This window comes from Bubalus kerabau, chromosome X (genome assembly GCF_029407905.1).
Source record: "Bubalus kerabau isolate K-KA32 ecotype Philippines breed swamp buffalo chromosome X, PCC_UOA_SB_1v2, whole genome shotgun sequence".
NCBI classification, from domain to species: domain Eukaryota; kingdom Metazoa; phylum Chordata; class Mammalia; order Artiodactyla; family Bovidae; genus Bubalus; species Bubalus kerabau.
The window spans coordinates 107,639,011-107,666,242 of NC_073647.1; the positions used below are offsets into that span (position 1 = coordinate 107,639,011).

Here is a 27,232-nt window from a genome sequence, read left to right on the forward strand (position 1 = left end):
ACTTCAGCTTTCTCGGGAGAAAAAGTAAGAAAGAGAGCAAATTTAAACCTATCTCCTAACAGGACTGGGCATTTAGAAACTTAGAAACCTGACAGACCACACACTCTCAGGTGCAAAGTCTGGGCCCTGGAGTGTGAGGTCAGAATCCCACCTGTTGTAGTTGTTGCTGGTTGACTTGAGGTTCCCGGCGAGAGCCACCTTCTTCTTGTCCTGTATCCTCTTCTCCTCGAGATCCCTCCTTTTCTTTGCTCAGTCTCTCTCGAATCACAGGTTCTCCTCGGAGGATGTGGCACAGGATGGCTAGCATGGACTCAGCCATTCGCCCACCATACACTTTCAAGGGTTTCCGGTTCCACAGGTTCTTGATGCAAGTAAATGCTGCCTGTAAGTCATTTGAAAAGCTATGTGAAGACCATTTTGTCTCAATTCAAAACCCCAGGAAAAATAAGTCAAAGATCTGTGAGATAGTCCTTCCACAATCAATGCTAACAACAAAATTTCAGGCAGTACTGAGGGGGTCCAAGGAAGCACAGAGAAGGGGGCATTAAACCCAACCTAGAAGTTGCAATCTGGAGTTTACAGTTCAAAGGTTTACACCACAGAAAATTATCAAGTGGTCTGCAATGCATTCTGCAAGGCAGCCCTACCTCGGAGTAGGATCCAGTGGTTCTCCACCAGTCAAATTATTTCACTAAGGAGGACAAAAGAGGGTGGGAGCTACCTAGTTGGCACGAGAAATTACTCTTGGTTTTAGAATGCTGAATACTCACCTTCTGAGTTACCACAAGGAAGCGGAGGGCACTGAACTGTGGAAAGTTCTGAACACCTCCAGGCAATTTGGCAGGCAGTGAATGTGGAGATTCAAGCACAGTGGTGGGATTTACCATCTTCTCCACCAGCATTAGCCAGGCATCTAGGAATTCTCCTGTGCCATCAGGTAAGTCTGAATGTTCTAATCCCTCAGCAACAGGAACTTTTCCTCCCATAGACAGAGCCCAATTGAATGTTCTAAATTCAAATAAGAGAAAATGTGAAGATGGAATATTAGTATTTTAGATTGGGGGTGGGGGGAGAAAGACAGGGACATATTCAAAAGCTTCCCAGTTCCTCTTCTTGGAGATACTGCTTCTAGTCTGTCCAACATTTATTAGCTTTACTCTTTTCAAAAAATTCTAGTATAGTTGATTTACAATGTTGTGTTAATTTCTGGTAAACAGCAACATGATTCAGTTATATATGTATTTTCTTTTTCATATTCTTTTCCACTAATAGTTATTACAAGATGCTGAATACAGTGCTTTACCTTTTATTTGGGTTTTTATTCCAGCCTTATTGATGTATTATTGACATATAACATATGGAAGTTTAAGGTGGACAAAGTGATAATTTGTTACACATATTTAGGGTGAAATTAATACCATTTCCAGCTTTATTTCTAAAGCTACAACAAATAAAAAAAACCAAAATGAAACTTAGAATCTTCTGACCAAAAGCAGCAGGAAAATTACCATATTCAAAGAAATAGTAGGAAAGGATAAGTCTATTAGAAAAATATGTACAAGACATTGCAATCCAAATGAAGAAAAACAGAGACCGTTACAAGACAGCCCAAGGACAGGCTGAATCCTACCCTCCAGGAAGATGGACATAAATACAACTAGTTCCTAAACCATGAAAGGGTACAACCAATGGCTGTCTTTATGTATCCCATCATCACAGGATAGGTGGCTTAGAAAGTTGTGGGCTGCTAAGGCAAATAGGAAAGACCAAACGCAACATGATCCTTACTCAAAAAGGGCATTGTGGCCTCCAGAGCAGAGAAATTTCTGCAGCATGAGGTGGTAGGGATACTTCCTCTCATCAAACAGCATTGGGGATGTAAAACCAACTGAACAGATGAAGAAGGTCAGCCTGGAAGAGGGAAAAAGCAAAAATTTAACCTTCTCTAGGGCAGCCAGAGAAACAATGGGAAATTCAAGTAGAAGCCAAGAGTAAAATTTAATACTGCACTGAAATGACTGACTGACTAGAATGCAGGTAGATGACTAGTTTGGATACTAAAATTTCTAAGGCAAAGAAGGGTGACAGTTTCTACCTACTACTAAACACAAGGTTATTGAAATGCAATCTGATTATAAATACTTTTAAAAATCTCTGTATTTTAGAGTAGGTAGAACCAAGACAAGTACCTTATACTGTATTTGGGGTACGCATTTAGGGTAAAACAAGGGACCTCCAAGTCCTCTAATTCAGTGATTCACTCTGCATTCAAGTAGAGAAGGAACCAATTAGATTTTGCATCTCAAGCAGAACCTCACCTGAAGCGTGGAGTAGGCGTATATGGTGGAGGCTGCCATGATAAGCCTTTTGTGAGGAGCTTAGTGAGGGCTGAGGCTGTTGATCGAGCAGCAGGTGTTGGTGCTGTGGTGGTGCTGGCAGCATGATGGCTTCTTCTCTGACGGACAGGAGACCCCACACAAAGTTTAACAAGGAGTCCAAACAGCTCAGCCAGTGCTCTGCCTAATCTAGAGGAAGCTGGAATCCAAAAGTCAGAATAAGGCTGTACAGTGTTTCCAGAATGGTTTCATTATAACAGAGACATTACTCTTAATACATTTTAATGACTACTTCCTCCCACATAATATTCTATGTAACACCTGGACTTGTCTCTACATATGATATCTGAAAAGAAGTTCCACAGGGAATAAATGCCTCTTTTGAAGGCAGGAGATGGAGAAGTATATTGGCATTCAATATATAGCAAATATGAAAGACAAACAAGCGCTCACACTGTTAGTAGAGATATAAACTGAAACCACCTTTGCAGAAAGCAATACACAATATGAACTAGTTACATAAATGGTGTATCTATAATATGTGCTGAACTATGGAGTCACTTAAAATGCCCAGAGAACTTTAAAACTGGCAAAAATGCTAACAACCTAGACCAGAAAAGAACATCATATGTATACCAACATTAAATGTATGGTCCCCAAACGAAAAAAGATTGTTTGGAAAAGCATAAAAATATAAAAAGTGGCTTTCTTATAAAAATCTAATAAGGTATTACATAGATTACAAGTATTTCAAATTTTCATCTTTGTAGGATGCTTTTCAGTATATATTGCTGAACCAAAAAGGTAGAATTCAAATAAAACATGTAAAAGGAGATGTATAGAAAAAGAAAATATATCTAAACATGGGTATTTTCCTGTTTTTCTTAAAACATTTCTCTGTACCTTTTCTACAGTGAATATTTATTACTCTTAAAATCACAAATGAAAATGCTGTCACAGTATTTCTGAAATAAACATTTCATCACAATCCAGAGATAAGACTAGGTCTGAATCAGAGCACATCTCTTAATTACATACATATACACATGAACCCAGGCTTCTCTGGTGGTTCAGTACTAAAGAATCTGCTTGCCAAGACAGGAGATGTGAGTTCGATTCCTGGGTTGGGAAGATCTCCTGGAGAAGGAAATGGCAACCCACTCTAGTACTATTGCCTGGGAAATCCCATGGACAAAGGAGACTGGATGGGGTCACAGAAGAGTTGAACACAACTTAGCAACTAAACAACATATGAACCCACTGTGAAAAAATTGGCTCTATCTGAATTGGTGCTACATATCATACCTTCCCCCCCAAACTCAGTAAGTTCTGAGATATAAAGCTTAAGAAAGGAACAAGCCTTTCTTCTTCCTAATCGAACCACATTAGGATCTCCCAATTATAATGAGGGAATAGGCTACAGATACTTGCACTACCTGACTGGAGGTTGGGCGTGCCTAGACTTTGAAAGCCTAATGCATGTAAACATTAAATTTTTACTTTTCCACCACTGCTTTCAAGTGAATAGACAGCAAAGTGGCTCAAAAGTAGTCAGCAAGGATAAAAGAGAAAAACAAAAGGCCAGAAAGCACAGAGAAACAGACATCAAAAGCATGGGCTGGGCCCACATAGAAACCCCACAGTGTTCAAAGGTTTCAGAGGTGTAACAAAGAAAGGAGAGGTAAACATCAGCATCTTCTTGGATGGTCAATTTTCCTTCAATATGGGGAAAGTGGAGGTAGACTTCCAAATTAAAACAAAGGAGTAGAATTAAGCAAATTAGAATGGAATGTAAAATTCAACAGGGTTTAAAATAACACATGGAAGCACCAAAGGCCATGTTTTGCTTTCCTTTGGGCAGAACTCCCAATTCCCAGTTGTCCTCATTTTCCTTCACAGTAAGAGGTCATAAAGTGGCAAACATACAAAATTGGTATAGGCATACAAAATAGGTTCCCCAAAAATTAAGGGGTGAAAGATGGCAAAGACATATCAGTGCATTTTTCTGGGGGAGGGGCTGCACAGCACAGCATGCAGAATCCTAGTTCCTTGACCAGGGATCAAACCTGCACCCTCCACAGTGGAAGCACGGAGTCTCAACCACTGGACCGTCAGAGAGGTCCCCAGTGCACATCTTTAATATGATCTTGTATCATGTTATTGTAGTTCCCACAGAGGTGGCAAAGTAACTATTAAAACACAAATCAACTGTGTTACCTGCCAGCTATATTTGAATGACAGAGAAAGGAAGAGGAGACTTGAGTACACTAGCCAGACAGGTAATAGGAAAGCAGGTGGGCTTAATATCACAAAAGCCAAGAAAAGAGTATTTTGAGAAAGAACTGGTAGGTCAACCACTGTGCTGCAGAAAAGTGAGGAGACTGAAGAGTATCCAGTGGACTTAGCAACAAGGAGGTTAGATACCTTGGTGAGACAGTTCAGGGAAATGGTAGGATCAGAGGTCATTTGCAGTAGCAGAAGAGTAGAAAGAAAAGGAGGGGTAGATTTGGCTTTCAGAAAGCCACTCTCTCATCTCTGTCTCCCTCACAGTTAGTACAGAGCCTGTCACATAGCAGATACCTGAAAATGAGCCACCAAGTTTAAAATTTCCTTAAAAGGAAACAATACAGCCATACCGGGCTCTAAAAGAGATAGAAGGAAGAGAATCACTCACCTGACAACAATGGCTTGATTTGCTTGATTCTGGCAGCCATGGCAGGTGTGATTTTAGATTTGCCCTTAGAGTCTGAAGCAGTAGGTTCATCTGTCTCCATAGGAGCCAGTGTGTCACCATCAAGCCCAATGCCTTCCAACAAGCCCTGGGTAGAAGCATCCATACTTCCAGTGGTTCCATCCTGATCCCCATCTGTAGCCATAAGAGGGGAGCAGTAAGACCATGGTAAGCCAGGACTTAACTGGTTCCCTGTTCTGAAGAGTCCCAAGAGAGAGCTACCTATCTATAGTGCTTGTTACTCTTTAAATGGCCACAACTTCCTAAATCTGAAAAGTAAAAAAAAACAAACAAACACAAAACTGTACTGATAAGCTTCTTTCCTTGGAGTCCTTCTAACTAGGTAACACTGACATCTATCTTCCAATGGGAGCATGTTAAAAAGTCTTTACCCAGGGCTACCCTGGAAGACTGTAGGCATACTGCAGGACTCAGAAACTTCGCACAGAATACAATGTGCATGGTGACCCACACTCTCAAGGCACATACCTTGCTAGAATTTTATAGCTCATTAATAAACTCAAATCAGACATCATAGATCACTACTGGAGAAATATATTTCCTAGAATTTAAATTTTTGAGATATGTCTTCTTTGGGGTGGTCGTGTGTGCTCTTAGACCTAAGAATCAACATTAGGCAATATATAAAACATATCACCAAGTTTTCTTTGTAATATTCTGAAAAAACTGTATGTGTAAATGGAGTTATCCTTGTTAAATTTGTGGAAAAAACTGCTGGGGAAAAATATATCTAAATTGTTATGCAAGGCAATTCTTTGCCAGAGTCTAATTTTGTTCCTGATTCTTAGTAAATTATTTTTTAAGTTAAAGTTGGTACACTTTGGCAAAACTTGATATTCTAAATTCTGGTTAGAAATTTCTACAAAATTAACCTTGCCAGAAGTCTGTGTATATCTTATTAATTCTGTCCCATTCTCCCCCAATACAATAACTAGCTGTCATATGTCATTACTTATTTCATAACTTATGTCTGCTTTATTAGTTCCTTAGCGTTTTCTCTATTTTTAGTAATCTCAATACAATTTTTAAGCATAGTTAATAGGCTTTTATATATAGAAATGTCTCACCGTTTTCTTTAAATAGTTTATCAAATTTATTTTTTTCCTGATACAGAGTATAGGAGAAAAAACTTTCTAGAAAATCTGCTTTTATTAATTTTAGGTTTGCTCCATTAGGGTCAGAAGATTGTATGATTTTTTCTTCTTCTTCTAATTTTATTTATTTTCCACTTGGTGGGTCTCTGTTGCAAGCTTTTCTTCAGTTGTGGAGAACAGGCTTCTCACTGCAGTGGCTTCTCTTGCTGCCGTGCACCAGCTCTAGAGCATACAGACTTCGGTAGTTATAGCACATGGGCTCGGTAGCTGTAGCACATGGGCTTAGTTGCTCAACGGCATGTGGAATCTTCCCAAATCAGGGACTGAATCCATGTCTCCTGCAGTGGCAGGTGGATTCTTTACCACTGAGCCACCAGGGAAGTCCAAATTGTATAATTTCTGCTTATTGCAATTTGGAACTTCTATTTTAATATAATATAAAAGCTATTTTCTAAAACGACATTGTGCAATAGAAACATAATGTGAACCACATAGATAATTAAAAATTTCTACTAACCACTTAAAAAGTTAAAAAAAAGCTATAATTTTTGAATACACCGTGTAACTCAATATAATAAAAATTGTTATTTAACATATAATAAAATATAAAAATGAATGAGATTATACATTTTTATACTAAATAATTTTAAAAGGTATCTATTTTACATTTACAGTACATCTTAATACAGATATTAAATTTTCCTTAATTGATCTATATTTCATAAATTGAAAAAACCACTTCATACACCCAAGTTTTCCAAACTTTAGTCTTTCAACAACTGAACAGAATAATAGTTTGTTACATTTAAATTAATAAAAATTAAAAATTCAGTTTTTTCCATTCAACCTATAGTAATTTCTAAGAATCAACCTCAATATTTGCAAAAAAATACATACAAAGATGTTCAGTTTTCAAAACATTAGAAACTTAATAGGGAATGGTTAATTCATGGTACCTTTACATAGCACTTAATATTAAGTGAAGAGAGATCTATAAAATATGTCTAAGACAATCACAACTATGTTAATAAAACATATCCTCAGGGAAAAAGATTAAGCAGACACTTTCAAAATATTTTCTGTGGTATAAATATTGGTTATTCTTCTTTCTACTATGTTTTCTAATTTTTATCATTGTGGATATGTATATTTTCTTATAGAGAAAGTAACTGAAAATAGTTTAAAATATATAACTAAAAACTAATGAATGGAAAAAAGCCTGAAGACTACAGATGATAGAGCTAACTAAATTTTCACAACAAACCTATGAAGACACTGAGACAGAACTTAAAAGAATTAATGGCTTGGACTTTAAGTTTCTTGGAGTTACCTGATCTTTTTCCGCCCTGGGTCGTACCTGTCTTCTCATCCTTTGGAACCAGTTTCTGCATGTCTGCCTGGCCAAATTCACACCCAGATGGCAAGCTGCAAGAAGAGAAACAGTGAGCAATAAAACTTCTGATAACTCATTTTTTTATGTTGTACTTGATCTCTGACCTGCTTAACTGACACCATTCCCTTCCCACAGCAGGTAAGTTAACCTAATTAAATATCTGCAATGATGGAATTCCAGACGTTTGGTTTCTAACTCAACTCTTTAGACCTGTCTAACAACAGGATCAAATTGTAAACATCCACCATACTGGGATATCATATCAAAGATGCACAACACATTTGTAAGCAAGCCCTTTGGCTAGTAAGTGGGAAGGACAATGCTACTGGTTAAATGCTTGTGTCTCCACAAAATTCAAATGTTAAAATCCTAATGCTCCACAAGATGATGGTATTAGTAGTAAAGTCTCTGTGCATATTAGCCACTTAGTTGTATCAGACTCTTTGTGACCCCATGGAATGTAGTAGCCTGCCAGGCTCCTTTGTCCATGGAATTCTCCAGGCAAGAATACTGGAGTGGGTAACCATTCCTTTCTCTAGGGGATCTTCCTGACCCACAGATCAACCTGGGTCTCCTGTACTGCAGGCAGATTCTTTACCATCTGAGTAATCAGAGAAGTCCAAGCCTTTGATAGGTGCTTAAAAGTAGAACCCTCATGAATGGGACAAAGCCCTTATAAAAAGAGGCCCCAGAGAGATTCAGTCCTTTCCACCATGTGAGGATACAATGAGAAGTCTACAATGTGGAAGAGAGCCTTCACCTAACCACACAGACTTCTAGCTGCCAAAACTCTGAGCAATAAATTTCTATTGTTTATAAGAACCCAATTAGTGGATTTTGTTATAGCAGCCTGAATGAACTCAGACAAGAAAGCCTCTGAACTCTTTACCTTTCTATCCTTAACCAAAGCAATCCTCCAGGCTCACTAAGTTTAGTTTCTCTGTTGGGATAGACAAGAGATAATAAAAGAGATGACCATTCATTCCCTTACCTGTTTGGGGTACAGAGGGAGAGGAGGACAGTGCTTTCCCATACCAGGGAACAGTATAACTGGCTCAGCTTGCTCAGAACACTCAGACCCAACTGAGAGCCCCACTGGTTTATGGAGATGGAACGAATTTCACTCTGTAACCAAGTGAAAAAGAAGGTGATCTTTGGGATGCCCTCTGAATGATCAAAATGAACTTTCAGCTATTTAAAAGGATAAGGGATTCTATTTTTCCTTCCTCATTATTCTCAGAGCTATCAGCTTCATCAAAATTTCCACACTGAAGATCACAGGTATTCTCTTTTAATATTTACAATCTATCTTTAAGATCTCATTGTTTTTTTTGTAAGATGAAAAACAGGAGTCATAGGCAACTCCGTTTTTCTAAATCAAAGAAACAGTTTTACAGATTCACAGACAGCCTCCAAATTTTTTAGATGGAAAAGGGACTTGTTATTTCCCATTTATTTCAATAAATAAATAAACCCATAAAGTTTTTTTTTATAATTTAATTACTTTCTAGTTTATAATTGTGTTTTCTAATTATATTTGTTCAAAGAACACACTCTTGTTCAACAGCATAAAATAGGCCAGGTAAAAATGCACCATTAATCTTTAGATTGACAACTAAAGGTAGCAAAACTGTGAACACTCAAAAAACAACCTCTCACAACCTCAACTTCCTGGAAGCACAAGAGGAGCCTCACATGCAGTGCAAACATAGAGGTTGATATTTAGGAAATCTTTAGTAATCTGTTAATTACCATTGACTTAAAAAGTTCTGTGGTCAAATTTCCTTCTTGCCATCTTATTATCAAGTCTACATGCATTTGTAGAAAGATTAGGAAGTAATAAGGCCAGATGAGCACCCAATTGAGGCTTGCTTGCTAAGAGGGGTGATTATACATCCCCAAGGCCTATATGAATGCTATAGATCTATTAACGCCTGTATTTATCTCAATCTCTTTTACTCTCAAGGTCCAGTTCATGAAACAAGTTATATTGTCACCTTACTTCCAATTAAAAAAATACTAAGGGAAAGTGAAACTAGACGGCAACTTGAAGCATAACCCTTAAATCACCCAACCCAAAAGAACTTACCAGTCAGCCTAGGTAGAACTGCTTCTAAGTACACTAAGATGCCAGGTATATGGCCTAGGTATTTTACTGACTTTAAACCAACATGTTCACCCTTAAGATAATTCTTACCTGTCCAACCCTGCAAGTATGAACAAACATCATGATGTAAGCATGGGCAGCAGTGAGTGCATGTAGTAGAGGTGTGGCTTGAGCTGAGAGGGTAGCATCAGCAACATTGCCAGCACAAGCCAGTTCTCGCAACAACACTGAGCCCCCGGGGGATTCTATTGGGCGGTGTAAGGGCTCCAAGGAGGAAAGAATGGAGTCCAACTGAAGGAGACCTTCCTGGAGGACTTTGGGTTCATGTGACAGTGTCTGAAATAATAATAATTAAAGCATTAATGTACAATAAACTTCATATGCATATGTCTTAATAGTCACAATGAAAGAAATGGAAGATAAGACTCACAAATTTTAGGCCTGGCCATGGTCTCTCATCTGGTAAATGGTGGAGCCAAAATATGAATGCATGTATGACATACCTAAACACCTCCTTTTAGAGCAGCACATCACTTGTCTTAAATGAGAGGCTTTCAAATGTGGTAAGTCAATCAAATTTAACATGATTGTGATGGCCAAACTGGAATATTGTTATAGCAAGAACTCCATGCTGTAAAATTAATTTCAAATTTTGCACAATAGGGAGCAATATTACGTAAGGTTCCAAAGCATGGAAATGAACCATTGTTACAAATGGTTTTTTTTTTTTCTTGCCACAGTAAGAGAGACAAGTCTAGGATAGGGATTAGCTGCTGCTGCTGCTGCTAAGTCGCTTCAGTCATGTCCGACTTTGTGTGACCCCAGAGACAGCAGCCCACCAGGCTCCCCCGTCCCTGGGATTCTCCAGGCAAGAACACTGGAGTGGGTTGCCATTTCCTTCTCCAATGCATGAAAGTCAAAAGTGAAAGTGAAGTCACTCAGTCGTGTCCGACTCTTAGCGACCCCATGGACTGCAGTCTACCAGGCTCCTTCGTCCATGGGATTTTCCAGGCAAGAGTACTGGAGTGGGGTGCCATCACCTTCTCTGAGGCATTAGCTAGGCATTTTCTTATTTTGGAGACAACTCAAGGATTATATGGCCCTTGTAAATTTTTTTTGAGTCTGAAGAAAAATCTTGACAGTGAACACTATCACTTGCCATTCAAATAGGAGGGCTTATGTGCCTTTCCTATGGCTTTAAATAAATCTATCCAACCTCACAGTATCTTAAAGGTACAATAAACATGGAGCAGCCTCCCTTCTCCCTCTCTCTTATGAATAGCACTGAATTAAGTATTTGCAAAGAAGAGAAAAGCAAAATAAAATATTAAATGCAAATGTCACAATTATGGATCTTTCCAAGTCCTCAAGAAATTGGATTTCTGACTTTCAGCAGAAATTACTTATTGCACAACTCAGCTAACAAAGAAATGTCAAAGATTTAATCCAATTCCTATAAAAATCCCAATGGCTTTTGTTTTCGAAAACAAAAAAATCTCTCTTAAAATTCATACAGCATCTCTAGGGATCCCAAATAGATATAACTATCTTACACTGCAGTACTTGCATAAAGAAAGACAGACATCAACACCAATGATTAGAGAGTTCTTAAATAAACCCTTGCATACATGGTCAAATGATTTTTGACAAGGTTACCAAGACAAGGGTGTTAATAGGGAAAGGATAATCTTTTCAACAAATAGTGTTGGGAAAACTGCAAAAGAATGAAGTTGACTGTTACCTTATACCATATAAAAAATCAACTCAAAACAGATCAAAGACCTAAATATAAGAGCTAAAACTATAAAACACCTAGAAAAAGTCATAGGACAAAAGCTGCATGACACTGAATTTAACAGTGATTTCTTAGGTATAACACCAAAAGCATGTGCAATGAAAAGTAAAGAACAAAAACAAAACAACAAAAAACCCCCACAAAAACCAAACTGGGACTTCATCAAAATAAAAACCTTTTTTCACATCAAATGACACTATTAACACAGTGAAAAACAACTCATGGAATGGGAGAAAACAATCTACAAATCATTTATGGTAAGGAATTAATATCCAGAATATATTAAGAACTCCTGTAACTCAACAAAAAACAAACCTGATTAAAAAATGGGCTCTGCCTTATCCTTAGAAGCTCTAGGCTTATGAGAGAAAGAAACCATCAGGCAACCGGGGGTGAAAAAGTGCTAGGCTATCTAGAGAAAATGTGAAGAGCTGCTCCAGGCCAATGAGAAGAATTAGACAAGAAATACACAGATGTGCCAGCCTGCTGAGAAACACCAGCCAGCAACACCTTACTTCTTTGAGATTGGGGAGTGGCTTCATCTCTACCCTTTTACCTCAAAGGGAAATCTATGCAAAAAATAATTCGATAAATGGAGGACACACAGTTCACTTGTGAACTGAAGTGAAACGTACAATCTCTTTGAGTCTTGGTTGTTTTGAAGATTGAAAAATCTTGTTCAGTATGGTTGACCACCAAAAAACAATCTAAAACCATCTACATATGTCACAACTGAGACAAACTGTGGAGTCTGTTGTCAAATAAAATGTACTGGTTTTGGGGAAAAAATGTACTGTTTTGCAAAAAGGACCTGAACAGACATTTTTCTAAAGAAGACATGTGGGCAACAGGCACACAAAAGATGCTCAACATTGCTAAACAACAGAGAAATGCAAATCAAAACTATGAGATTTCATGCCATACTCATTAGGTTGGCTAGTATCAAAAAACTATAAAATAACAAGTGTTGATGAGGATGCAGAGAATTTGTTGGTTGGAATGTGAAATGGTGTAGTTGCTGTGGATAATATAATAGTTTCTCAAAAAATTAAAAACAGAACTACCAGATGATCTAGCAAATCCTACATCTGGGTAGATAACCAAAAAACTGAAAGCAATGTCTCAGGTATGATCTCATTTTAAAGTCAAACTCAGAACCAGAGAGTAGAATGGTGATTGTCAGGGGCTGGGGGATGTTGTGGAGATGCTGGTCGAAGGGTACAAACTTTCAGTTATAAGAGGAATAAATTCTGGGGATCTAATGTATAATGTGGTAACTATAATTAGCTAATTTTATATGTATATATAATATATAAAAAATACTACGTTATATATCAGAAATTTATTAAGAGAGTAGATCTTAAGTGTTTTCAATATATACAAACACAGAGTCTGGAGGACACATCCACGTTTGTAGCAGCACCATTCATAAAGGGAAGCAACTAAAAATGTCTATCAATAACAAAATGCAGTTTATATATACACTAGACTATTACTCAGCCTTAAAAGCAAAAGAAAATTATGACAAATGCTACAACATGGATGAATCTTGAGAACATTATGCTAAGCAAATTAAATCAGTTACACAAAGAAAAATACCTTATGAATTCAAATTATATGACATACCCAGAATAGTCAAAATTCAAGATAGAAAGTAGAATTGTGGTTACCAGGGTCTGATAGGGAGAAGGGAATTGAAAGCTGTTTATTAAAGTGTAGAGTTTCAGTTTCGCAAGATGAAGAGAGGTCTGGAGATGGTTTTCCCAACAATGTGATGTACTAAACACAATTAAACTATATACACTTAGAAATGGCTAAAGTGGTAATTATCATGTTATGTCTATTTTACCACTATTTAAAGCAACTTCATTTTTAGGGCAAAATTCGAGCAATGAACTACGGATCAACCATGCTTAAAATACACAAGTATCAAGCCTGACAAAGGAAAAAAATACATGGTGAAACAATACAAGATTGTGTTAAAACCCACCTCCAAAGCTTTCTTGGAGATACATTTTCCCTTCCAAAAAACTCTTATGTTAGACCTACATACCAAACTCAGGGAAGAAGAACACTTGACTTTTCAATGAGAAATAACATGGCACACTATTAGTCACAAAATCCACTTGCAGTACATAACCACAAATTTCTCATTATGTTTTAGTTGAAGGGGAGACCATGGTAAAAACATGCATATAGAAGTATTGCAAAGTTGATTTCTAAAAGAAATGAAAATATTTGGTCAGATGCTTCTTACCAATATGGATTTGCAGACACCTGCAACAGCCTGACAGGCTGCAGATGTGGGAAAGTCAATGGGCAGATTGGGAAGACCCAAAATGGTGACCAAAGGCAAGAGTCCTTTCTGATTCACAAATTCCTGGCAGTGGTCATCAGTTGTATTGTTGCTCAGAATAGATTCCACAAATTTCATCTGGGTAATGAAAATTTAAAAAAAAGTTAGAGCCTGACACTTGGAACTAAAATGCTAGCTTGGAATATGGATGGGGTAATCTTATAGTCATGAAATCAGGATTTTCTAGGATAATCAGGTACAAAGGGATAGGCATATTATATGAAACCTAAACATTCAGAAAATAAAGAGTAATTACAACTTCTTCCCAATCTATCTTTTCAGCTACACCTAAAGTCACATAACTTGAGAGCACAGAGAGGCTAAATTACTTTGCACATGGCTACACCATGAATTAGTGACAGAATCAAGTTTAATCTCTTAATTTGCTTGTTTAATGCTTCTTGCATGATAATGTGTTGCCTCTCCCTGGAAGTAAACATCATAGATACTTTCCTTCAAATGTGCTCATAATGCAAATGAAACTTAGAATCCTGGAACACTGATTCAGACCAAACGAAGCACTTTGTAAAGGTAAGAAAGCAAAATATGGCCAACAAACACACAGCCAAAGGAGACACCATCTCTGGACGCCTTGTCTGGAAGTGCTTATTGGGCTAGAACAAATGCTAAGTGGGCTTCCCCTTACAGATAACTCTGGGAAAATTCCAGCTCTTTTTCCTGTGACACACACAGGAAGTTAAAAGAAAACACCACATTAAATTTTTCTTTTTTTGGTAAAAGAGAAAGAAGTTAATGAGAAAAATGGCCAAGTAGTAGGAAAAAAATATGTTGGGACACATTCATAAGAACATAATACTAGACTGGCCTAACAAAGCCCACTGTCCTCCTGTTTGGTTTCCCAAGGGAGATGAATAGAAAACTGGGACTCTTCAAAAAGGGGATTTCTAGCTAAATTTTGGCAAATCAATTTCATAGAACAAGTTTTGTACATCTTTTCCCACTGCTCTGAAGTTTAAGGGCCCCAGTTTTAAGTCATCAGATTATTTGGTAACCCCACACATTTTCCAGAAAAACATACATCTTTACTCAGTTTGCCCTACCATTAATCTTACCACATTAAGGATGTAATCCATGAGGGGAATAGGAATACGCTCCTCTGTACCAACAACCCTGTTAAGGGAGAAAAGAGTGAGTTACACAGAAATTCACAATACCAGTGTAAGAGGGCAAAGAGAAGAAAAGGAAATAATGAAATTCTAGGTTTTTCTCTCAGTTAAGACATATCCTTTAGTATACAGCCCAGAAAAAAAGGAAAAGAGGTGAAATCAATTCTGAAGGTAGGTCTCCTAGCCTGAGTAGGTTGAGAGCACAAAAGGAAAAACCAAGCTTTCACAAACACAGCATTTGTACGTATCTCAAAAGAAACTTCTAAATTAGGCGAACTACTCTAAGAGGAATTCATCAATATGAAAATATTAAAAATAAGCAAGGTCAATTAAGAGACTATTTAAATATTTGCTTGAAGAAAGGAGCTAGAAAGAAAGAAATACAGAAACATCTTAACATGTTCTTACATCAAATTTAAAGTTATAAAGAGCAGGAAATGGAATTTTAGTCAAGATTCCATGCTTAGATTTATCAATCATCCAGAACACATGAAGTTAGTCCAAGATGGAGGCTATACCCAAGGCCGCCTTTTCCACAGACTGTTCCACAGAATTATCCACAGATTGTGATAATGTCCTTTTGCTTCAGATGCTTCAATGATGCATTGAAGATAAGAAGGCTGCAATAATGCCGCAGCTGCAGAAAATGCAGTCTTTAGCCCATCTTGGCTTTTGTTAAGAAATAAACAGAGGGGAAAAAACCCACAAACTAAAACAAAATCTAACTAAAAGATAAACCCTAGGAAAGGACAAAACTTGAGGCAAATAAGGAAAATTTTGGACATAGGCCTTTAGGAGAAAAGGGCAGAGACAGAAGAAGGGCAATGTAGGGAGAGAAGGCAGAAAAAATGGCAAGAAACTAGTAATTTTCACCTCTGAGCAAGATAAAATGTGCACAAAGATTTGCCAGGCATAAAGATATTTGGCAGCAAAATGAGGACTAGGCAAAGAGAGTGGAGAGGCATGATGAATGGCTTTAGAGCTAAAATATCCAGAGCAAGAGCTTGGGTAGGATGCTGTGAACACATTCAGTGAAGAATCTGGGGAAGAACTTTGTAAAAAGGGAGGACCTATATATATGCCAGGAGTGAAAGGATTTCCTGGGAAGACTGCAAACCTTTCCCTGACTATAAACCTCCACCTCAGAACCACTGCTACTTACACCAATTATACACCACCCCAGCCTAAGTGTACCTTCTTGGGAGAGAATCTCTACAACTAAGAATTACAGGTGTGGCTCTAGCCCAGAGAGATACCTGCCCCTTTGAAGAAGCCAAATAAAAGGGAAAAGAGCCAAAGTAACTATCATGAAATGGGACTTAGGTACTTTTTCCACTTGCTAGATGGAAACTGGAGAGAACAAGAGAGAAAACATACAAACAGTGGTTCTTAAACTCCAAGAACAAACTTGTTCAGTAACTACTTTGCTCCCTATCGTCAACTTTTTGCCTTCCAGGCTCAGGACATCATATAGGAATACTAAAAATGATCAACTCAGAAATCCCCCTACTACCTGGTTTTAAGGAAATCCGAACTGGACATGGCACAACAGACTGGTTCCAAATAGGAAAAGGAGTATGTCAAGGCTGTATATTGTCACCCTGCTTATTTAACTTATATGCAGAGTACATCATGAGAAACGCTGGGCTGGAAGAAGCACAAGCTGGAATCAAGATTGCTGGGAGAAATATCCATAACCTCAGATATGCAGATGACACCACCCTTATGGCAGAAAGTGAAGAGGAACTAAAAAGCCTCTTGATGAAAGTGAAAGAGGAGAGTGAAAAAGTTGGCTTAAAGCTCAACATTCAGAAAACGAAGATCACGGCATATGGTCCCATCATTTCGTGGGAAATAGATGGGGAAGCAGTGGAAACAGTGTCAGCCTTTATTTTTTTGGGCTCCAAAATCACTGCAGATGGTGATTGCAGCCATGAAATTAAAAGACGCTTACTCCTTGGAAGGAAAGTTATGACGAACCTAGATAGCATATTCAAAAGAAGAGACATTCTTTGCCAACAAAGGTCTGTGTAGTCAAGGCTATGGTTTTTCCAGTGGTCATGTATGGATGTGAGAGTTGGACTGTGAAGAAAGCTGAGCGCCAAAGAATTGATGCTTCTGAACTGTGGTGTTGGAGAAGACTCTTGAGAGTCCCCTGGACCGCAAGGAGATCCAACCAGTCCATCCTCGAGGAGATCAGCCCTGGGTGTTCTTTGGAAGGAATGATGCTAAAGCTGAAACTCCAGTACTTTGGCCACCTCATGCGAAGAGTTGACTCATTGGAAAAGACTCTGATGCTGGGAAGGATTGGGGGCAGGAGGAAAAGGGGATGACAGAGGATGAGATGGCTGGATGGCATCACCGAGTCGATGGACATGAGTTTGAGTGAACTCCGGGAGATGGTGATGGACAGGGAAGCCTGGTGTGCTGTGATTCGTGGGGTCGCAAAGAGTCAGACACGACTGAGTGACTGAAGTGAACTGAACTGAACCTCATATAAATCTTTGACTCATAGCATCTTTGAAACAATGAAAGACTGCATTCCTATAATGAACGAAATAATTTACATTAACTGTCAAATTAAAAACTTCTGCTTCTCCCCCTTCTCCAAAACAAACATTCCCAAATTTAATTTTACATGTGTATTTAGGATGCTGGAGCCCGTAATCAGATGTAGAGGATTCCAATTGAGTGTCATAGTACACAGGTACAGGAAAAGAGATGTCATGCTTTGGCTTTCTGGGGGGAGAGGAGTGGATGGGTGGGTAGGAAAATCAGGTCTTTCTTCCCACTTCGAGGAGACACAGCTGCCTTTGGCAAAAAGAGCCCTTCCAGTGGGCCACATGGAGAAGGCAATGGCACACCACTCCAGTACTCTTGCCTGGAAAATTCCATGGATGGAGGAGCCTGGTAGGCTGCAGTCCATGGGGTCGTTGAGTCGGACACGACTGAGCAACTTCACTTTCACTTTTCACTTTCCTGCATCGGAGAAGGAAATGGCAACCCACTCTAGTGTTCTTGCCTGGAGAATCCCAGGGACGGGGAAGCCTGGTGAGCTGCCGTCTATGGGGTCGCAGAGAGTCGGACACGACTGATGCGACTTAGCAGCAGCAGCAGCAGTGGGCCACAATTCAGGAAACTGCTTCTCTGCATTTGATGCCTTTAAACTCAAACAGTTTTCATTCAAGTTTCAAAGGGCACATGGATTTATATAACCCATTTCTTTCAAGTTGTTCAGGGTAGGTGGTTAAGTTAGGCAAAATAAATGGAATCAATCACAAAAATAAACCATGGTGCCCAACTGAAAAGCTTGGTTACTTACTGGCAAGTATATTCACCCCTAGCAATGTCAGTTTTGCTGAGCTCAAACAATTTAGAAGGCAGAAGAAAGAGGCCAACAAATAAGTATTAGTACTACTTGTGGTGAATGTCTTTGAATGTAGAACAGAGCTCCATGTATTTGGGGTAGATTCTAGTGCCTAGTGCCTAAGTTTCCTTATTCCAGATTTCTAGCACAAACCTTGTGTCTCAAGATCAAATACAATCACTTTTTTCAAATACTGCTGATTTCAGTGAAAACAACAACAACAACAAGGGAAAAGAACACTGTTTTAGTCTGGAAAAAAACTGAAAACTTGAAAGTTTATCAACAGGCAAATGGATAAATGCTGTAGTATATTCATACAATGCAATACTACTCAGTAACAAAAAACAACATACTGATAGGCAAAACGGATGAATCTCAAAACCACACTATGCAACAAAAGCTGAAAATAAGAAAGTATATACATTAGGTATGATACACATGTAAGACTCCGTTTATTCTATTAGTATGTTCTAGAACAGGCAAACTTGTTCTATGAATGACAGAAGTAAGATAGGCAGCTGCCTCATTTTAAGGCAGGGAAATAGGAAATGCAAAATTAATTAATGGAAAAAAATTACCTATCATTTAAGGCATTGGAAAACAGATGGAGGCACGGGTGACAAGAATTTATCTGGGGTTTCACTGAAGAATTTTGCATAGGGTGGGGGAGGGATATAAACAATACTTTTGAGGAGGGGGCGGCACACACTGCAAATTTTTCTACCATGACAACTATCTGGGATAGGGAGATAAAAGAATTTGCCTTTACAAAAATAAACAAATGGCACCTAATTAAACTTAAAAGCTTTTGCACAACGAAAGAAAGTATAAGCAAGGTGAAAAGACAGCCTTCAGAATGGGAGAAAATAATAGCAAATGAAGCAACTGACAAAGAATTAATCTAAAAAATATACAAGCAGCTCCTGCAGCTCAATTCCAGAAAAATAAACAACCCTATGAAAAAATGGGCCAAAGAACTAAACAGACATTTCTCCAAAGAAGACATACAGATGGCTAACAAACACATCAAAAGATGCTCAACATCACTCATTATCAGAGAAATGCAAATCAGAACCCCAATGAGGTCCCATCTCACGCCAGTCAGAATGGCTGCTATCAAAAAGTTTACAAACAACAAATGCTGGAGAGGGTGTGGAGAAACGGGAACCCTCTTACACTGTTGGTGGGAATGCAAACTAGTACAGCCACTATGGAGAACAGTGTGGAGATTCCTTAAAAAACTGGAAATAGAACTGCCATATGACCCAGCAATCCCACTGCTGGGCAGACACACCAAGGAAACCAGAATTGAAAGAGACATGTGTACCCCAATGTTCATCACAGCACTGTTTAAAATAGCCAGGACATGGAAGCAACCTAGATGTCCATCAGCAGATGAATGGATAAGAAAGCTGTGGAACAAATACACAATGGAATATTACTCAGCTATTAAAAAGAATGCATTTGAATCAGTTCTAATGAGGTGGATGAAACTGGAGCCTATTATACAGAGTGAAGTAAGTCAGAAAGGAAAACACTAAGACAGTACAGTAACTCATATAGATGGAATTTAGAAAGATGGTAATGATGACCGTATATGTGAGGCAGCAGAAGAGACACAGATGTAAAGAACACACTTTTGGATGCTGTGGGACAAGGCAAGGGTGGGATGATTTTAGAGAATAGCATTGAAACATGTATATTATCAAATGTGAAATGGATCGCCAGTCCAGTTTGACGCATGAGACAGGGTGCTCAGGGCTGGTGCACTGGGATGACCCTGAGGGATGGGATGGGGAGGGAGGTGGAGGGGGTTTCAGGATAGGGAACACATGTATACCCATGGCTGATTCATGTCAATGTATGGCAAAAACCACTATAATATTGTAAAGTAATTAGCCTCCAATTAAAATAAACAAATTTTTTAAAAAAAAGAATTTGCCTTTAATAGTGGTTTTCAAAATCTAAGTTGAGTTTAGGTAGTCTTTTGCATTCTCTCTCAGCTCTAATAATCCTCATATGACCCAAATGAAGCTTGTGAAAGTGGCAGAAGTGGAAAAGTATACATGTATCAATATTTGTGAGATTCTTAGATTAGCAGAGCCTGGGCTTCAGTAGTTGTGACTCCCAGGGTCTAGAACACAGGCTCAATAGTTGTGGCACATGGGCTTAGTTGCTCCGTGGCATGTGGGATCTTCCTGTATCAGGGATCAAACCTGTTTCTTGCATTGGTAGGCTGATTCTTTACCACGGAGCCACCAGGGAAGCCCCCTGGTGGGTATCCAATCCCCAAATTGGATACTCTTGATTCATTCTATCAACCACTAAATAAACAGTTATTGACTGATTATCTACTATATACAAAGTGATTGGGATACACTGTTGAATGAGATATTGTCCTTGCCTTTGGAGAAGTATACAGATCAGTGGGGGAAAGCATTAGAGAATATATAAATAATTTTTAACAAAACTGTTGGGAGAAAATTTCCTGTAAGAATAAGGTATCTGAGATGAACTTGCAGGAATCTGGCAGATAGAAAAGGAGAGATCAGATAATTTGGGGATGGGGACAAATATGAAGATAATATACAGGGACACATGATATTCCAAGAAAAGTGTGCAGAGTGAAGACATTTGAGGACTTGAAAAAATGTCAATTTATCAAGGCAGCTTAAAATCTGGGCATGTTAGACAAAAGATATAAGGAGTCTAGATATTAAAGTTATATGCAGATGAATGTGCACAGCTTGACTCAAAACCACCACAAATACTAACATTCAAGAAATCATTCCCTTGTTTGTTGCCAGGAAAGAGAACTCTATGCCAGCAGGATGGCTGACAATCCAGGATGTGGCAATGAAGCACTAAGATTCCAACTCCTTTGCAAGTGAAGTCCCGTAATCTTTTAGGGTATCCTCCTTTTCCAGAAAGAACATTTTAATCAAAACAGAAGAAGATGGCATTAGATGAAGGCAGGGTTGCCTTCTCAGATAAGGAAAATATATCTGACCAAGAAAGCAACATACTTCATTACTTTCTAGAGTTTCAAGAGGGGATATTTGTTTTGGATTCTAGCCCTTCACTCCTGGTGTCTATTCCACCATAATCTTAAGTCCCAAGTCACCCTTCAAGATCAGCTCAAACCCATTCATATCCATGCCTAAAATGATCATGCTTTTCTCAAAACAACTTCTATATATACATCAAAAGAGCACTTATTAAATACGTGAATGCATAACTGTCCAGAGGGATCACATCTTCTTCTAGCATGAAAGCAATTAAGAGTTACAGCAACAGCTATTGCTTTTCATCCCTTGCATGCAAACATGGTAGGCTCAAAGAACCAGGTCCACCAGCAGTCTTTATCATCTCTGTCCCCATCTTACCATCCAGGAAATCAATTTTTATGTAGAAAAACCTCAAATAAATAGAAGAAGGAAAATCTACTGTGTCTGACTACAATCATATAGTACATTCCAAAGTCTTCTGATTTCTATGGAATGAACAGATCAAATAAACAAAGAGCAATCAACAAATCCCTGTAACTCCTAAAAATTTCTTAGGAGATGTATGCTCTCTTATGGAGACAGTCAAGCAGTAAATGATGTGGAATACCAAATCAACAAAGGGAAATCCTCTGAGGAAGGCCATTTAATTTGATATATTGAATTCTGACTGAATTTCATGAACAGCATTTAATAAAACAAGCTTGCTAAGGCAACCAAAACAAACACCAAAGCACAAATGACACACAAGAATCAAAGAAAGAAAAATTGTAAGACATTTTGGGCTGGAAGAACCTTACAACCAGATCTAATTCAACTCTCTCATTTTTAACAGGTGAAAACAACATGCTCAAGATCACAAGGCTAGAGAACTTGTCTTGTGAACACCTACTGCTGATTAGGCTCAGTTTCATTCTGCTGGGTAGAATTAAAGCTCTGCATGGCCTGTACTTCCTCTTCCTCCTCATCCTCACTAGAGGCCTCTTCTGCAGCATGGTTAGATCTTGGGGGAGGAGCAGCGGCAGTGCCATCTGCCTTCTGGATTGATGGCTTCTGACAGATGTATTTAGGGTCTCTTCCAAGATTACAGATTTCTTCAAGTAACTGAAAGGCAAAGGAAGCAAGATTATTTATTAGTAATTAAGTAATGGGGAGATGACTAACATTTTTGGAGCACTTTCTATGTGCTATATACAGAAGTGCCAAAACATTTTTGTTGTTTGTTCAGTTGCCCAGTCATGTCCAACTTTTTGTGACCCCATGAACTGCAGCATGCCAGGCCTCCTGTCTCTCACCATCTCCTGAAGTTTGCCCAAATTCATGTCCATTGCATCGGTGATACCATCCAGCCAATTCATCCTGACGCCCTCTTCTCCTTCTAAAACACTTTAACTAAATATTATATACACTATTTCTGGCATGTAGCCATTAATTTCATCTTACAAGAAGGAAACTGGAAGTCCTATGAATTTAAATAACTTCTTCAGGATCACATGGCTGTTAAGTGATCGAATGACTGACCTGACTCCATGTTTTAACTCACCAACCACCAGTAACTCAAATACCAGTTTCAATAATCCTAAGAGACAACTGCTGCTAAGTTGCTTCAGTCGTGTCCGACTCTGTGCGACCCCATAGACGGCAGCCCACTAGGCTCCTCTGTCCCTGGGATTCTCCAGGCAAGAATACTGGAGTGGGTTGCCATTTCCTTCTCCAATGCATAGAAGTGAAAAGTGAAAGTGAAGTCGCTGAGTCGTGCCCGACTCTTAGCGACCCCATGGGCTGGAGCCTACCAGGCTCCTCCGTCCGTGAGATTTTCCAGGCAAGAGTACTGGAGTGGGGTGCCATTGCCTTCTCCGAAGAGAGACAACTAGTAAATGTGAAATAAAAAAAACCCCAAACAAAAACCTAAGCAAGAAAGATTAGAAAGGGTAATATGCTTTTACGAACAGAAGGTAAGCCTCAGCAACTTAATATCCTATAAAAGAAAGCAGTACTTAAGTGACTTTTGGGGGGGGGGCGGCAAAGGACCAACCCAAGGACTTGGAGGAAATGAGGCAGACATAATCCTTTTATAGGCACAGTCTAAGAATCCAAATGACCTCCAGTATGCCATGCCTTTTTCTAAAAACTCCCACTCCACTGCTCTCTCATGTCCATGGTCGTATCACTTCCCACCTTGATGATCGCAGTCGTTGCATCTGTTTTGAGGGTAGGCTGATGTCTCATGAGCTCATCTACAGCACTTCCTAGGTTGGAGGCAGTATCCCCTTAAAGCCAAAAATGGAACTGTTAGACTGTAGAAAATAGAGCTTGAACTATTTTTTTTTTGGGTGCCAATTTAAGGAGGAAAGGAGAAACTGAGTTGGTGGTTGCAATTTTCTAATGTCATGCTTTTTCAAATGAACTCATACCAACCTCTACAACCAAATCACTGGACAGGAGTCTAGTAAACACATTTAAAAGTAACCATGTATGCTACATTATACTCTAGTACTTTCTACTGTCAAGGTCTGAGTTAGTATTAAAGAGTGAAGAGAGAGTGAGAAAAGAAAGACGCATAAACCGTTAACCCTGACTGCCCCGATAAAGAATGATAATGGCTAAAAGGCTACAGTGGTGACAAAGCACATTTTGGAAAACTGGGTTCCTTCTGAAACTCTACCTTATTGCTATGCCTCAGTGATCTGGTCTCAAATACACTGAGAAGGAAATCTATTCATTTGTGACTATCTTAGGGACTTGGATATTAGAACAGAAGATTACCAGGGTCTCCTGTTGCTGAAGACTAGATGGTAGACCTGAAAATCTACTGCTGGTTTTCTAATATCTATTCCTCACCAGTGCTGTAACAGTACATTTAACAGTGAACTGCTGAGAAGTAAGGAAATATTATGAACACAGGTAAAGGATGAAATATTCTTTTCTACCTGCAATAGAATGCATGGTGATAATTCTCAATAAACACACACCTAGCCAGAGACATGAAGTGATATCAAGGAAGAAACAGTTTCCTTGCCAGTTGGTGACTTGGAAATCACCTCAATCTTGGCACAACAGCAAACCGATTATTTACTGTAAGGCAAATTCTCATGAATTACCTAGAGGATCAGAACTCCTCCTTCTCCGCATGGCTGGGAGGTAATCTGGAGACAGGAGAACTTTGAAGAGACGTTCAAAAGGCTGACACTGTACAAATGACTGCAGACCTCGGGCATTCAAGCAGAGTGCACTGAAAACATTTGGGAGGGAGCCAAGAACTTCACGGGTAGCGGGAACCTAGAGAGAAGATAAAGTGAGCTTGAAGACATTTCGAAGAGTTCAGGTAGACTTGTGAAAACTTTGGCCAGGAGTACTGCACAGAGAGATAAAAAGAATCTTGATGACCAGATCCCAATTTTCTTTTTAAAATACTTTTTATTTTATATTGGAGTATAGTTGATTAACAATGTTGTGAGTTTCAGGTGCACAGCAAAGTGATTCAGTTATACATACACATGTATCTATTCTTTATCAGATTTATTTTCCCATTTAGGTTGTTCCATAATATTGAGCCGATTTCCTTGTTATATAGTATATCCCTACTGGTTATCCATTTAAACTACAGCATTGTGTACATGTCATTCCCATACTCCCTAACTATCCCTTCCCCTCATCCTCCAATAGTTTCAATACTACATATAGAAGACAAGAGAGAATTTTCATGTCATAAGACTGCTTTTTGTGTGTGTGTATATTTTATGGAAAGGGGTTATGCACTGAGAATTCTTTACAGAGCAGCAGAAAGGACTCACGTCTTTGATAAGCAGTGCATGTAGCATGACGTCTGTCAATCCATTGTCCTGGAGTGAGGAAAGCAATGATGGTTCTTGAAATACAAACACAGTCACCACTTCAGTAGCTAAAAAGAGATGAGAAATATAAGAAACTGAGAGATTCTTCACAAATATTAAAAGCAAAACTCCAAAGGTTCAAACAAAACAAAGTAAGAGCACTACACATTAAAAAAAATCCCAGAACTCAATGTACAACATTTAAACACACATAATTAGTATGAAGTAAAAGTTCTTAATACTGCTCATCAGAGATTGATCACTATTAGGAATTTAGTGATTAATCTTTAAGATTTGTATGCAGCAATGTATAGGCATGACAATTATATATAGTTAGCAATACTGTATTGAGTAGTATAAATATGCTAAGAGAATAGATTTCAGATTCTCTCATCACATAAAAAAAGGAATCTATGTGAGGAGATAATGCTTAACTGTAGAAATCATTTCACTATGTACATCAAATTGTGTTGTACACCTTAAATATATAAAATTTAAGAAAAAATAAAAACTGAAATTTTAATTTTTACAAGAATGAGGTTAACTTCATTTTTCAATTGTAATACACATGATATAATCTCCTTTATCTTTCCCATTTCACTACAACTCATTCAATTTGAATGGCTGCATACCATTCCACTATATACATGTACCACCCTGTATACAAACCAGTCCATAGTGGGAAAAACTAATAAATTTAAAAATAAACTCTTTTTTCTATTGCTTAGGCAGGAAAAAAATGTATGATGGGGTTGTGAGTTTGCTGGGTTAAAGTGAATGTAAACTTACATATGAAAATGGACAAAGTATCTTCTAAAAAGCCCTTTCAGCAATTTAAAAATACCAGCAATTTTAAGAGTCCTTGGGTATTTTGACAATATTTAGAAATGTGCCCCAAGACTTCTATTAATGATTCCAGAATTCGGCAAAAACTCTATGCAAGAGGAAACAGTACAGCATTATTGCATTCATTAAAATGTAATCAAAAGAGAAGCTAGAAAAAATACTTAGTAACAAAAAAAGCAGAATTTAGTGAAACTACAAGCAAAAAACACAAATAATTAAAACCAATAACCAGTCTTCAGAAAGGACTGAAGAAAGTTTACAAACTTAAGGAAAATCTAATAAAGAAAAGAGTAATATGTATTAGCAATGAAAAAAGACTTAATTGGATTCACAACAAGTAAAATTTTAGAAACTATGTAAAGTGCATGATGAAATGCAGTGCTTTTATAAGATGTCATAAAAATTAACTCTCAAGAAATGATAGCAGATTAGATTACTACAAGAATTTCTAAAGTAAAAAATACTACCAGGTAACAGAAAGGAATCAAGCCAATCAAGCTGATTCTAAACATGTTATTAAATCTTTAGGAACAATTAAAACAAGGCTTTCTAACACATGAGATTTTTTTTAAAGTTTACTTTTAAAACTAAACAAGGAAGGTACATGCATATACAATATCCATAAGCTATGTATAAAACAAACTCGTAGATCTTTCTTTTAGATCTTAGGTGTCAGCAACCAGAGGATTTTCAGTTCAAGACAGTTCTCATCAAATGCTAATGAAATGGCAGATACATGACAATTACTGGGACCAAGAGTTGTGAATGGCCTTTGCTATTTCTGATGAGCTATATAAACTTATGGAAATAAGTCCTTTTTGGGGTTTCTATTGGTATATGAAAGCCTCTTCAATAGACATTCATTTGTACAAATTCCTTAGAATTTAGATTCTAAGGAGCTATTAAAATTAAGTATTCATAAACTAAAATTAATGTTCTATTATCAAGTCTGTTATCTTGAGGAGGTCTAACTGCAATCCTGCATCACAATGTTACTGTGCAACAGGGTCATTCTGAGGTCTAACTATAATGCTAAAAGTTGGCTTAAAGCTCAATATTCAGAAAACTAAGATCATGGCATCTGGTCCCATCACTTCATGGGAAATAGATGCGGAAACAGGGGAAGACTTTATTTTTTGGGGCTCCAAAATCACTGCAGATGGTGACTGCAGCCATGAAATTAAAAGACGCTTACTCCTTGGAAGGAAAGTTATGACCAAC

At 38.2% G+C, this 27,232-nt stretch overlaps 1 protein-coding gene across 35 annotated transcripts in view; it reads right to left on the reverse strand.

Annotated features, from left to right (window-relative positions):
* HUWE1 (HECT, UBA and WWE domain containing E3 ubiquitin protein ligase 1) overlaps nt 1–27,232 on the reverse strand; it is a 157,474-nt gene that overhangs the window by 51,746 nt on the left and 78,496 nt on the right. For all 35 annotated transcript variants that reach the window (XM_055563870.1, XM_055563864.1, XM_055563867.1 and 32 more), the window contains 14 exons: nt 25,127–25,233; nt 24,434–24,611; nt 23,511–23,602; nt 22,225–22,436; nt 14,907–14,964; nt 13,735–13,911; nt 9,773–10,018; nt 8,567–8,700; nt 7,513–7,607; nt 5,011–5,202; nt 2,319–2,535; nt 1,789–1,911; nt 771–1,008; nt 152–382 (listed from right to left, as the gene is read on the reverse strand). In XM_055563870.1, coding sequence (XP_055419845.1) covers nt 152–382; nt 771–1,008; nt 1,789–1,911; nt 2,319–2,535; nt 5,011–5,202; nt 7,513–7,607; nt 8,567–8,700; nt 9,773–10,018; nt 13,735–13,911; nt 14,907–14,964; nt 22,225–22,436; nt 23,511–23,602; nt 24,434–24,611; nt 25,127–25,233 — 2,300 coding nt within the window. The remainder of the gene's footprint in view (nt 1–151; nt 383–770; nt 1,009–1,788; nt 1,912–2,318; nt 2,536–5,010; nt 5,203–7,512; nt 7,608–8,566; nt 8,701–9,772; nt 10,019–13,734; nt 13,912–14,906; nt 14,965–22,224; nt 22,437–23,510; nt 23,603–24,433; nt 24,612–25,126; nt 25,234–27,232) is intronic.